General features: G+C 42.4%; 1 protein-coding gene across 8 annotated transcripts in view; it reads right to left on the bottom strand.

Annotated features, from left to right (window-relative positions):
• The window catches only part of SNAP47 (synaptosome associated protein 47), a 47,596-nt gene that overhangs the window by 11,729 nt on the left and 20,891 nt on the right, over positions 1-14,976 (bottom strand). For all 8 annotated transcript variants that reach the window (XR_013998664.1, XM_081135022.1, XM_081135023.1 and 5 more), the window contains 2 exons: positions 10,027-10,490; positions 3,940-4,064 (listed from right to left, as the gene is read on the bottom strand). Coding sequence is in view for 7 of the 8 variants with exons in the window: in XM_081135022.1 (XP_080991148.1) it covers positions 3,940-4,064; positions 10,027-10,490 (589 nt within the window). In the remaining variant the exon portion in view is untranslated. The remainder of the gene's footprint in view (positions 1-3,939; positions 4,065-10,026; positions 10,491-14,976) is intronic.

Raw genomic sequence — 14,976 nt, 5'->3', positions numbered from 1 at the left:
GGGGGTGTTGCATGTCTGCTGTCTGTCAAAGTTGTGCTCATGGTTACCAGTGACCTAGTTAACCAACAGAGCAGACAGAAAAATCATGAATGAATATTTAAAAGGCTTGGCATTTTTTGTAATTCAGCTTTCATTTCATCATGGTAGTTTCTTAAGTAGACAGTGGGGACTGGAAGTCAGGGCCTCGCCTTTCAGAGGTGGTGACTGAGGCCAGGGGAGGAGCAGCCTGTCCAAGTCTATGGGCCAACAGGGCAGGGCCAAGAGCAGAACCTGGACCCTGATTCCTAATCCAGAGCTCATCCTAGGGCACATGTGCCTTTTATTAAAATGTCAATGGAGTGTGGATGTCAGAAGTTACTAAGCACCTTTTCCCAGTTACCAAGTATGGTTTAACATTTAGAAATGACATAGGATGTGATGTAAGGAACATTTACTAATAATTTACAATTAAAGTAACAGATATTGAAATAAGTGGCTCAGCTCACTGGTAATATCTGGACTGGTATCAAAGCCATAAATAAAAACAGCATCATAAAAACCTCCCCCCCAATTAATGAATAAAATGAACAGTCTGGAAAAGGTTCAAAAGGCACAGGACAAGAAGAGAACTTGAGGAGGTATTAAAGTCTGAAATTATCCCACCACTCCTCACTCAAAAATCCTTAATGACTCCAAACTGCTTACAGGACACAATCCTGACCCCCTGCCTGGCAGGAAGGTCCCACTGTCTGTGTAACACCCCTTGTAGGCCCTCCCTACCTGTCCACCCTTTAGGGTCCCCCAGCCCAGCCATCTGTCTTCCTAAACGCACTGGTCCTAGAGCATGGCCTGGCCTGCCACATGGCTTATGCAAGGATACCCTCCTGGTGACTGTGTGGCCACTGCACAGTGCACACACTGACAGTTAATACATTAACTGTTCAGATATTTATTTGGGGTTAAAGAACACTGGTTAAGTATAATCCTCTTATGTAAATTAGGTCTACAAGAAATGACTGATTTTTTTCATGACTCTGAGAGGAGACTGATGAATTAGGACTAGTTTTGATACCAGGGAACTGAGAATAGGGGAAAATGAGTAGAGTCACTGAAGATGAAATGTACTCTATAATTTCTTAAAAAGAAACAAAAGGACATGTTTCTCTTAAGATAGTTTCACAGCAAGTAGAGAACCACAGCACCCTTTTCTGCCCTAGAATTGTCTCAGGAAAGTTCCTGAGAGTTGCTGGCACCAGTTCCTATGAAACATCAATCACTCCCCTAAGAAGGCAGAGGGCGGCACCACAGAGCCCAGAGCAGGGCCTCAGTCACCTCCCGCCCAGTGCCACCGAGAGGTGTCGCCGCCTGCCCCTCCTCAACAGGGCTGCCTCTGCAGTTAAATGCTTATCTTCAAACCAGCCTACCAGTTGTCTGTTTTCCAGTGAATGGACTTTTTTTTTTTTTTTTTAGTGAATGGACTTTTTGATTGAACTGAATGTAACACCACAAATTTTCTTTCAATTTTTGTGTTTATTGTTTATAAAGATAACAGACACAACAGGCAGACTAAAAGCCCTAATGTAATCAAACAGAAAGTTCAAATCTAGGACCTAAAACCTTCCCTGAAATACACACTGTGACTCTCTTTATTGGGAAAGACAAGGGCATCAGCTCAAGTCTTCTGTCGTCACTGTTTTCAGTGCTGGGGCTCCCGGAGCTCACATAGCACCTTCCCTGCAGTCCACCAGGGTGGGAGCCTGCCTCAAACCTGCCTGGGTAAATCAAAACACCAGACTCGTGCCAGCTTTTCATCTGGTTCTTTCCTGGTCAGAGAGAGGCAGGATGAAGAAAGACCAAACACAGGATAAGACAGAGGAGTGGAGGTTCAGAAGTTATAAAGAAAATGTCCATGAAACCGAGACGCCCTCAGGGGAAGCCAAATGTGGTTTTGTTTTGTCATCTCCAAATGCTGCATCAAGTATGTGGCAGTGACAGACTGTAACAAAGAGCCGCAGTTCTGAGGCAGGGAAAATTGGCCCATCCCACATTAGAAAGGAGTCAGGGCACACTGCCAAGCCCATCCCAGCCAAGCCGTGCTCTCCCGCCCCCGCAGGGGTCCTCCTGCAGTGACGCAGCCATGGCCACCACATGGAGCCGCAGTCCCCACCATGCTGAGCTGCCGCCCCAGGAAATCAGGAGCACATCTCTCAGCACCAAATGCAGCTTAAGTCACCAGGACCCATTTCACGTAATGACTCTAATAGCATTTGTAGTAGAAACCGCAGCTGAATTGGGGGTGCTCTTACATTTTTTCTCCCCAGAAACTTAACTCATTCTTCCATATGCTTGAGCTTCATCACACAGCGACATCTCTTCTCTAAATAGGAAACATGTGATTAACTCTAAAAGATCATCTCTAGTGAAACTAGGTTCTCCCAGCAGGAGGGAGGGTGAACAGCTGACAGTAGGAAGCCCTGCCCCTCCTGCAGCAGCTCTGCCCAGCCCACTGCTCGGGTCACCACTTCCTCCGCCCTGAAGCCAGAGTCCTGACTCACTTGGCCGCTGTTCCCAGCACCAATGCACAGGCTCGCTAATAAGACTTGTTGACGACAGTCAGGACCAGCCACACAGACATGTGCACTCACAGGCTGTGGGTACATTCATCCTGACCTCTCCCACCCCTCACAGCTTTCAGGGGAAGGGCCCTATGAAACTGCATGGCCACCTTCAGAATCAACAGATAAAATCACTACATCTCCCATAACAAAGCTGCACGTACCTTCCTCAGCCTCACCACCACCATGGGGCCCAAAAGAGCATGTCTCAGATTCAACACCTTCTTGGTGGGGGGCTCCCAGATACCACCAGCCTGAGACCCACGCTTTCATCTACTCTCAGGAGTATGGGCAAGTCAGCCTTTACAGGTCAGTGGTTCTCAAGCCCAGAGTTGACAAGAGCCACGTGTTCTGGAAGCAATTAGGAACCTGCCACACTTGCTAGTTGCAGCTAAAAAGCAGCATTTCTATGTTATTACAAAAAGTGACTAAGTTAGACCAGGAGGAAAAAGTGACAAAACATGTATATTTAAAATACCCCACAGTAAAGATGAACACTTTTTCCCCAAAAGGAAAGGGCTAAGCTTAAGGAGTCTATGCCGGTGCAGACACATAGAAAACAGGCTGGCAGGCGTGTGTGCAGGACCAATGAACTGGTCTCTCCAAAGCAGAGCTGGGCCTGATGAACCCTTCAAGCTATAAACTGACCTACAGGGCACCGGGACAGAGAGCATACTGCTCACCCTGGGGGAACCAAGTCAGGAAGATGCAAACTGTAAAACATTGATTTCAACAAATAAACTGCAAAGGAAAAAGAAAAGATGACAGAGGGAAGCTGTGCACTGAGGCCCTTCACCGGGCACAGTGCTCAGGCCTCATGGGCTCCTGAGCTACAGATGCACAGCACCCTCCCGAAGTAGGAGGATGGGGAGATTGGAGCACTGGCTTGATGTCTGATGACAGAAGAAATTATTTTTTATTTTTTAAAGGTGAGTATGATATGATGTTGGTTTTTAAAAAGTTTTTATCTTTTAAAGATACACACTGAAATATTTATGAATAAAATAATGTCTACGTATTTGCTTCAAAATTATTAAAAAGAAAAAAAAGCCATCGTATTGACCAGCAATAACAAAGGAAGACAAATTAAAAGTATTTCTATCAAACACTATTTAAATTTCAACTTTCTGGTCACAAAGTTGCAAGCCTCTTCAGAATCCAGTTGAGCACTTGAGAGATGACAGAACAAATGCCCTCAACTAGGTGCACACACACAGCACATGGCACACATGTGTACACACGTACGCAAAAACTCACAGCATACACATAGTACACATGTACATACATGTAGGAAAGAGAAGGGAGTCATCTGCAAGGGAAGATGAAGCCCCCAAAAGTATGTTACCTGTCTGAGCTCCTGGGTGTCCTCCTCGGAAACGAGTGGCTCACACATCTGTAGCTGAAGCAGCCCGCCTTCCTGGCTCCCTGAGGAGGGCTCTCGGTGCCTGGCGCAGTCCACTGGCCTGGATGCTGAAATGCAAGTCAAACAGACATCTTCCATAACTTGCACACAATGCAGAAGCACCTGCGACTTTACAAAGATCGCCCCAGCTCTTTGGGCCAACAAAGTGTCCCCACCGGCATCTGTCCATCTGCAGTCTCTGTACTGCTGTGGTCCCCTCCCTGAGCCTCTGCAAAACCGAGTGGCTGTGGGGCCTGCCCAAGCCTTGCCTTCCACTCCAGTCCAGGGTGGTTTCCTTACTCCACTCTAATCCCAGTGAAACACTGTACATACCCAGGGTCTGGTTCTATAACTGGCTCTCAGAAGAAAGGCCCCTATCCAGGAGTAATCATTTTCTTTATGAGAAAAGACTATAGATTTGGAGTTTAAGACAGTATTTGTTGAAACCTCATGAACCCTACAGGGTGCTGCGGGTCTGGAAAGCACCAGCTGGCTGGCCAAACAAAGGTGACTATGGAGTCATGAGGTGGGGCAAGTGAGAACGCCGTGAGGCCAGGCACTGCTCAGAATGGGTTTCTGCTCAAACAGCACCTGCCCGGGTAATGTCCCTGAGGAGCAGAAGGGCAGCCTGGATGGAGACAGTGCTAACCGTGTGGCTTACAGCCCCTCCCGCGGTGTGCCACCTGTCCTTTATTTAAAGAACTGACTCCACCTGTACCCTGGCACTGGGAGCCCAGATAAAGGCATCAATTAGAGTCTGCTGGCTGCTCTTCTGCACAAACCACCTCAGGTACAGAGCACAATTACTAATTAGGACACTGGAGAGGAGAGCAGGCAGCAGAACGTGCACTGATCTGAGAATCAGCACCGGATCCTTTGAGCAGCCTTCTCTGCTTTAGTGGAATGGAGGGCACAGCAGGGCAACAGTTGACCCCCACATCCTTCCAAGGACTTAGTGGTGATGAGCAGAACCGCCTTTTATCAGAGCGACTTGGAACTCCTGCTAAAGAAAGGAGACGAGAAGCAAACCTGTTGTGGTTTGGCTCTCACTGGGCTGAAGGGCTGCTGCCCAGCTGGTGGACTTCCGGACACACTGACTGCGCCAGCCCCTCCTTGGCGGCAGAGGTCAGCCACCTCCAGCATGCACACAAACACCCCCACTATTCTTATTTCTTAAAATAGTTCTTACAAAGAACATTCCCTGAGAGTGCCTGGCCTCATCCAGGATAAAAGCAGGTTGTAATGAGAACGGGAAGCAGGTTTCTCAGAGTCCTGGGAAGAAGGGCCTAGGCCAAATCGAGTAAGCTCAGGAAGCAGTCAGAGGAGTGAGTCTGCTGGAGGCAAGACCCCAGCCCTCCCCCAGGCCCATCTCTAACTATGCAAGTGAGAAACGCATCCTGCAGAGCCGTCACATCTGTACCACATCTCCAGGTCTGGAAAAGTTTCACAAGACAAAACTTTACCGCAAACCATGCACTCAAATGTCTGCTGTTCTAGTCCATTCTTTATGAAAAGGCTAGTTGAAGCCCTTTTAAACTAATGTCATAACTTGTGTTCTACACTTGCTAAAGTCTCACCTACTCCAACATCCTGGGGGGCTTGTTCATTAGCATGATGCCCATCATTCCTGTGTGGTCTAAAGTGTTGCTGACTGGGACGTGACATATGAAAAGTCCTTTTTAAAGTGTCGGTCTGCAGCAGAGCACCCTCAGCTGGGTTGGAAGCTATCATGGCAGAACAGAGGGAGTATCCTACTAATTATTAGCCTAAAGGAGAGGCCACCTGAAGCATGACATTAAAGTGTTATCTGTGATGACACAATGGCCAAGTGCACTTCACTGGCCCATGAGAATAGCAGTTCTCCGGCCTGAGGGGTAAGGAAATGCCTCCCTCAGTCATTCTGCATGCCCCTTCTTTATCCCCAGCATGCTGGCCCCACCTCCCTCTCCGCCCACACAGGTCCTGCACTCCGCCCTTCCCTCAGCAACCAGTAATCCTAGTATCATTCCATTTGCACACCTTTTAATGAACTTGCTTGGAATTGCCCTTCTGTTTATTTTTTCAGCATTTTCTCACTCCAGGATCTCCCTGACTAGCTTCTGTGAGAGCAAGGTCCACTCACTGACACTGTCCCAGGGACTGCGCTCTGGTGTCCATTTCAACACCTATAGCTATATTACTGACAGAGACGTACTCTTTTTGAACATTTAACAAAAGGATATTACCTAAACAACCAGAAAGCCAAAATGGAGGATATTTCTTCCTGGAATATACTAAGTCAGGGATGTTTTTCAGCGGGATCCCACTCAGCACAAGGCCTTGGCCACCCCCAGTGCTCTGTGTTGACACTGGAGTTGTTGACTCAGTTACCTCAATGCTTTGAAATATCTTCTGAGAAAAATTAATTTGGTTCAGTATAAGATGGTTTTTGTCTCTAAAGTCATTAATTATCTCTGTTAACCAAACTAAGCACACATTGTTCAAGCTACAAGGAAACTTACAGATTTCACTTTCCAGGAAGGAGGGGACATCGAGGAGGACCTGACTGGGTTGAAGGGGCAGCACCAGAGGGCAAATGTGAGGCAAGATTTCCATGGGGTGAGAGGGTGACCAGGGCATCTTTAATTAGGTGGTCAGGGAAGGCCTCACTCAGAAGGTGACAGTCAGTAAACAACAAAGACAAAAATCAGTACCAGAACCCTTAATAGTGCCCGGCACGGACCCTACTCTGACGGAGAGAGATCTGCGGGCTTCCTCCCACACCTGTCACTCCAGGACCATGAGACAACCTGGGAGAATGCTAAGGTTGCTAAAAAGCATCAAGGCCACTAAAGCAAGGAGAGTCTGAGTAACCCACACAGTCAAGAAGAGTATAAGGAGATGTGCAGCAGAAATCTCAAATGTCACGTGGGATCCTGAAAGAGTAAAATGTAAAACCATCTGGATAAAATATGGCCTTTGAGAATAACAACGTATCCATATAGGTTCACTAGTTATGACAATAAACAACACTAATGTCAGGTGACAACAAGAGGAGAAACTGGGTGTGGGAGACATGGGAACTCTGAACTATCCTTGTAACTTTTTTTGCAAGTCTGAAACTATTCTAAAATTTGAAAGATTATTTAAAAGATACGGTGCAGAAAAATAGCAATTTGCAACTGCTCTTCCCTAAGGTGGAAACTGCCCACCGGTGTCATTCTGGGCCCTCACCGGTCCACAAGACACATTACCTCAGAGGTCTCTGGAAAGTTCTTCTGGATGCTCACCCAAAGCAAACACCTGTCTCCTGTTACTAGACTGCCACCTTCTGGCCACATATTCTACCCAAATACCTCATCAAGGAGAGGAATCCATTTCTGAGATGTCAGTCACTGTTTCCACCTTCACTGTCTCTGCAGTTTCCAATGTGGAATAGTAAAAACAGAGGTGATGGCAGACACGACACAGAGGCGACAGTGAAAAATTGGCTCTCATCACTAGGCTTGCAGAGGACACTGAGAAGTTCCTAGCAAGTCAGATACCATCTTGCTTACTAAACTCAGCAAGCTGGCTTCTTCCAAACGCACCATCCCTCATTACCTGAGCCTCTTCAAACCCACAGCTGTAAGGTGCACCTACTCTGCGAGGCAGAGTGGCCTTGCAAAGGGAGGATGGCACCTCTTGCTCAGAGCAGATGCAGACATTCTGCAGGGATCCCACCCAGAGCTAAAGTTAGCACCGAGATGAAAACCCATCTGTCAGCTCATTCCACACACATTGATCCCTTACTGTGAAAGACCAGGCTACAGCTATTCAATCTAGGTGTTGTCGGGAAGGTATTTGTAGTGTGGATGAAGGCCCATAATTGTTGGTTGACTTTAGCTAAGGGAGACTGTCCAGATAATGTGGTGGGTCTGGTACAATCAGTTGAAAGGCTTTAAAAGCAGATCTTTGGCTTCCTGGAGGAGGAAGATGATGTTCGGCCTGTGGTCAGCAGTCTCAGCCTGTGCACAAGAGGTCCAGTCTGCCCTTCCTGACAACAGGCCCTGTGGAACTCGCACTCTCCTATCTTCCTACAGTCTGCCTGTGGTTGTAGAGGCCCTGCACTTGCTTCCTGCTCCTCTCCAGCCCTATATGCCACCTGGGTGCCAGAGTCAGAGCCTGCCATTGCTCCTGACAGTAGGTCCAGCAATTTTGTGCAGTGTGACCTCTATGCCAGACATAGCATGCTCGCATCTGCTATCTCATTCATTACATTCTGTGCCATGTTTTCTACCAGAAACCACCATGCCTAACAACCCAAAAACATGGTGAAACTCTGTGAGAAGGAGTGTTGTGGGTTTTATTTAGTATTTTTTTCCAAGACTGTAGGTGCCGGACACCATGCTTGGCACTGCGGGGTTCTCAATCAGCACTGACGAAGCTAGTGGCTGATGGTGCTCTGTGTGTGGTCCCTCTGGCCAGAGCCTCCTTCTCTCACTGCTGAGGCCCCTCCCAGGAAAAAACGCAGTGGGGTGACTCAGTCAAAACTTGGGACATCAGACCCTACCCAGCTGGGCTTGTACATGGCCTTGCCTGAAGGGCCCTCTGGTCAGGGCCTCACATTGGCAGCTACAGCCCACCCTTCTTGGCTCTTTTATGGGCCAGCTTCAAAGTCTTGCTTTGAGTTAAGGGCCAAAGAAAAACCAGAAATGCCAAGACAATAAGTGTTTAAATTAAGTTTTTACATTAACATTTCTAACATTTTGGATCTTATGATATCAGATCTATTATCAAGTATATTTCTTTTTGAAACTTGAAGCCATGTTAGGGAAATAGGTTACATATTAGAATTAAAATCAATCACTTAAGAGAAAAAAGAAAAGGAATTGGAATCGTAATAAACACGCAGGAATCAAAATTAATAAGACTATTACTTGTAAAAAAAATCACATTAAATACACAAGTAATATTACCTATAACTCTAGTATTAGAAAATATCAGAATATTTTACGACTTTGGGATTTCTTAAACAGGGCTCAAAAACAAACTTAAGGGGGAAAATGGTGGATTTGACCACAGCAAAATTAAAGATTTCTGTAATGGAGGGTGACAGTCTGGGAAAGCACTGGCAGCCTCTCAAATCAATAAGGAATGAGTATCTAGAATACATAAGGAACTCTTGCAAATCAGACAAAACAACAAATAAAACAGAACAGGCAATCCACAGAGCAAAACCTGTGGGGCTAAAAAGCAAATAAGCACCAGATGCTCCATCTCACAATCAGTGAAAAAAATAAAAATAAAAAATACCATCAAGATGCCACAGAACATCCGTCAGAATGGCAAAATTGAGAGGTCAGACAACATCAAGTTATCCCATGCTAGAAAGGAGGCTGGGACCCAAGAACCTCGAGATGTGTGGACATGTGATATATCCACATGTCCTGTCTCCCACACCGGACCACACTGGCCACGCCCAGCTACACCCTTCAGTCCCCACAGAGACCTGCAAGAGAAGACCACAGCCTCACTGCCAGAGAAAGCAAGACTTTCAGAATACCCCCCGGAAGCCATGTAAACCACACAAACTATGCTGCATAGTTTTCAAAGATTCCAATGCCTGAACACACACCTGGAAGGTGGTCTGGAAAGACCTCAATCAAATATGAAGGAAAATAGGAGTGAAGCTGAGTCAGGGTGGGGGGAATGGATACTCACCAGAACAGGTCGGGTTGCTTCCAGTTAAGACCTTCAAGTGCTAGTTCTCAAATTAAATGGAGAAAAAAGTGAAAACACCTAACTCAGACCTTCTCTTTTTGTTCTGAAAGGGTCACCAAAATCCTTTCTGATCTATTTGGAAACCTACAAAGCTCTAAAGTGTATGATAAACCTAAGTGATTTGAGATTCACAGTTGGCAAGTACTAAGGAAAATGGTCTGAAATTATTTTTATTTACAAACAAGTGGGCAGTTGCTAGTGATGCACCATGTTAAGTACGTACCATGGGCAGCTGAGTCTGACTGGGATTTCTGAGTCTGTGCACAAGCTGTGTTGATGATCACTTACCTGCCTGCCATGAGGTTCCAGTGCTTCTGAGCATTAAGGCATCTTCTAAAAACTCGATCTTCTTGCTGAACTGCATTTCTAAAATGGGGACAACCTCTGGCATCTTGGCAGATATCAAACGAAAAGCTATGTCTGGCTTCCCAATGAACCGCTGGCGGATGCTAACTTCATAATGGGTGTGAACCTTAATGTCATCTACATCTTCTCTTTCAAATCTGTGTATCAGCAAAGAATTTGAGTCATGGATTTCCAACCCAGAAACAAGGATGGTGAGCCTTCCTGGTTTAACATGAGATTCTGTTCTTTGGGAAATAATAGCAGGAATTCTGATCACTATCCCTTCTTTTCCAAGAGCTTTTGTACTAGCCATTGAGGAGCCTTCCCTGGACTTTGTGTCTGGTGGCATCTTCCAAAGTTTGAAGCTAAAGGGCCACCAAGAAGGAGATTCCAGTTCTGTCAACAACCTAGAAGATCAAACAAAATACAAAAAAGTGGGTCATTCAATTTTTTATACTTGTTTTTTTAACTGCTTTAGCCTTTATAAAGCACTTGTATCACTTCATAGTTTTCTTTTCCACAAGTACTCCATGAAGCAGAAAGAACAGAAATGATTATCCCCATGTTTTAAGAAAAGACACCTGAGGCTAAAAGCAACAGGGTGTTTGTCTACAGATACAAAGCTAATCAGCAGTGGACATACAACAAAAGATGTATCTTCTGACTAGAATGTTACTCTTACTACACTTGACCCTGGGTAATTCTGACTCAAAATAAATCCTGTTCTTAATTTCTAGAGAGCTAAAAGAACTTCTGGCAGTGACCTGTATTGTCCAATACAGTAATAAGCACATGTGGCTACTCGGTACCTGAAATGTAGCTAATGTAATGAGGAACTGAATTTTAAACTTAAATTTAATGTGGCTCGTGGCTACCATATTGGACAGCACAACTCTAAAGTAACCACTAGTAATACTAACAGATATATCTAAAAAGTCAATAAAAGAGGAAAAAAATAGAAGTAGGTGGAATTAAACACAACCATATTAGTAATCATACTAAATAGAAATGGACTAAATTCTTTAATTAAAAGGGAGATTGTCAGTCTGGGTAAAGAAACAAGACTTGGCCATATCTTGTTTACAAAAGACACTGTGAAATATAAGGACACAGATACAGCAATAGCAAAAGAATTAGAAAAAAGACATATCATGCCAAAAGTAAACTTTAAGACAAAAAGTGTTACCAGGAAAAGAGGGACCATGCAGAATAATAAGAGGGTCAATCCAACAGAAAGATTTAACAATATATGTATGTATCTAATAACAGAACTTCAAAAATTCATTAAGCAAAAATGGATAAAACTAAAAGGAGAAATAGAGAATCACAGCTGTAGATTTCAACAAATTTCTCTCTATGGTTGATACAGCAAGAAGACAAAAATAATTAGTAAGAATATAGAAATTTTGAGCAACACTATTTAACGAACTCAACCTGATTAGTAGTCACAGAACTGCTGAATGCATTCTTTTCAAGTATACTCAGAACATTAAAAAAAAAAAAGACTGCGCTAGCCGGTGTTGCTCAGTGGTTAGAGCATCGGCCTGTGCACCAAAGGGTCAAGGGTATGTACCTGGATTGAAGGTTCGATCCCTGCCTCAGTCAGAGCACACATGGAAGGCAATTAATTGATGTGTCTCTCTCACATCAATGTTTCTTTCTCTTTCTCTCTCTCTCTTCCCCTCTCCCTCTTTCTTCCACTCCTTCTAAACATCAATGGAAAAAATATCCTGGGGTGAGGATTAACAACAACAACAAAAAGTGTAACAAGCCTCAATAAATATCAAGTATTGAACTCATCCAGAGTATATTCTCTGTCTCCAAAGAAATGAAACTAGAAGTCAATAACAAGAAGCTAACTAGAACATTCTCAAATACTTGGAAATTAAATGCAATTTTAAATAAAAGATATCTAAGTAAATTCTAAATAAAATATATGAAGCGAATGAAACTGAATACATAACACACACAAAAAATGGTGAAATACAAATAGAGCAGTCATGAAAGATAAATTTATTGCTCTCAATGCACATATTTGAAAATTTTTTGGAAAGGTTTAAAAATTAGTGATCTGTTTCTATTTTTAAAAGTTATAAATTAGCCTAGCCAGTGTGGCTCAGTGGTTTAGCATCAACCCATGAACCTGGAGGTCATGGTTTGATTCCTGGTCAGGGCACATGCCCAAGTTTTGGGCTCAATCCTCAGTAGGAGGCATGCAGGAGGCAGCCAATCAATGATTCTCTCTCATCATTGATGTTTCTATCTCTCTCTCCCTCTCCCTTTCTCTCTCTAAAAATCAACAAAAACATATTAAAAAACTGATTTGTATGATCTCTTTAAAAAAAGTTATAAATTAAACCCAAAATAAGAAGGAAAAGTAGAAATCAATAAAATTGAAAACAAAAAATATGAAATATTAACAAAGCCAAAGTTGGTTCTTTAAAGTAATTTAAAAAATTAAACCCCTAGCAAGAGATGCTCAAGAAAAAAAAAATAAAGAAAATGCAAATTACCAATACCAGGAATAAAAAAGGGGGCATCACCATAGATCCTTCAGCCACTGAAAGGCTACAGAGGATATTATACTCAACTTACACAGATAAAATGGACAATTTATATGAAATATACAAAACACTTGAAAACCCAACATCTGAAACCAAGGTGAGAAAAAGTTTAAGAATACGGAGAGCTCACAAAGAAACTGAATCTGTAATTAAAAGAGCTTTCATGATGAGGGGGAGGGGACTATGGTTTAGGTGTGACTTCACTGATGAATTCTGTAAACATAAAAAAAATAGCAACTGTACACCAACTCTTTCAAAGACTAGAGCAAAGAGTGAATGCTTTACCCATTCAGTTCACAAGACTACTCTAATTCCTGTTCCAAAACCTGATAAGGGCAATATAAGAAAACAAGAACATAGCAATATCCCTTAATAACACAGATGCAGAATTCCTTATGAAAATATTAGTAAATCAAATCTAATAATTTACAGAAAATACTACATCATGATTAAGTGGTATTAATCTCAGAATACTGAGGTTTGTTTAACATACAAAAAATTAATCAATGTATCTCATTGGTAGAAAAACAGAAGGAAAACTGTATGAGTATCACAAAAGAGGCAGCAAAAGAATCTGACAAAATACCACATTCACTCATGTTAAAACTTCCAGCAAGCTAGAAACAGGAGGAAGTTTCCTCAATCTGATACAGGACATCTATAAAAAACTTATAAGTAATAGCATGCCTAATGTTCAAAAAGTCAATGTCTTCCTTCTAAGATCAGAAACAAAGTTTTAAAAAGTGGGCAGATTTAGAAACTATCTGAATTTTGAAAGCATTCCCGAAGTCATACACAGATCCAAGGCAAAGCCTTATCAGTACTGGGTGTTTAAGCATAACCTCTGTCTAACCACTGGCTCAACACTAAGCTATGCTGACGCCAGAATAACCCATAGGAGCCAAGTCAAGCTTAAAAATTAAAACATTTACAAACAAAAATAAAAGGCTGAGCAGATGACAAATGTTGCACACTACAGTGGAAATATACCCTGCCAAATTAATCTGGGCAAGTTACTAAAATGAACAAAAACGACCACCAATAGCACCACCCTGTGGTGAAGAGCGAGATCAGAATCCAGAATTGCAACAATATATATTTTTAAATGCCAAGTCTCCTAACAAAAAGTATGAGGTATACAAGGAAACCAAAATGTGACCTATACACAGGAAAAAACCCAAAACACCAAACTACACAATCAATAGAATCCATTTCTGAAAGCATTCAGATAGTGAATTTAATAGATAAAGATTTCAAAGAAGTTATAAATATTCAAGAAAGTATAGGAAACCAAATTAAAAGGATTAAAGAACAGCATAATGATGATGATTCATCAAATAGAGGCTATTAATAGAGAGACAGAAATTATATAAAAATGAAGCAAATGAAAATCCTAAAATTAAAGTCACCATAACCCAACAAAGAGAGTCCAGGACCACATGGCTTTACTGGTGAATTCTACCAAACATTTAAAGAAGAATTTATACTAATTCTTATCAAATTTTACCAAAGCTAGAAGAGGAGAAAGCAATTCCAAACACATTTTACAAGGCCAGCATTACCCTGATACTGAAACCAGACAAGGACACCACAAGAAAAGAAATTTATAAGCAAATATTCCAGATGAACATAGATGCAAAAACCTCAACAAAATATTAGCAAACCAAATTCAACAATATGTTAAAAGGATCATACACCATGACCAAATGGGATTTATTCCAAGATACAGGGATAGTTTGACATCCAAAAACCAATCAATGTGATATATACCATAGTAACAAAATAAAGAATAAAAATCATATGATCATCTCAATAGATGACAAACTATCAACAAAGTGGCTATGGAGGAAATGTACTTCAACATAATAAAGGCCATACATGACAAACCCACAGCTAACATCATAAGCAACAGAGAAAAGCAGAAAGGTTTTCCTTTAAGATCAGGAACAAGACAAGTATGAGGTATGAGATATACAAGGGAACCACTTTTATTCAACATAGTATTGGAAGTCCTAGCCACAGCAATCAAACAAGAAAACGAAATAAAAAGCATCCAAACTGGAAAGGAACAAGTAAAACTGTCTCTATTTGCAAATGACATGACATTATATATAGAACCTTAAAGACTTCACCAAATACTGTTAGAATAAACAATTTTAATAAAGTTGCAGGATACAAAATACACAAAAGTCAGTTGCTTCTATACACTAATAATGAACTATCAGGAAAGAAATTAAGAAAACAATCCTATCTACAATCAGATCAAAAAGAATAAAACACCTAAGAATAAATTTAACTACAGAAGTGAAAAACCTGTACATTGAAGACT

The sequence above is a fragment of the Miniopterus schreibersii genome (genome assembly GCF_964146895.1).
Source record: "Miniopterus schreibersii genome assembly, chromosome: 4".
NCBI classification, from domain to species: Eukaryota; Metazoa; Chordata; class Mammalia; order Chiroptera; family Miniopteridae; genus Miniopterus; species Miniopterus schreibersii.
Note: the sequence above shows the minus strand (reverse complement) of the source record. Positions and strands in the feature narration are given on the sequence as shown.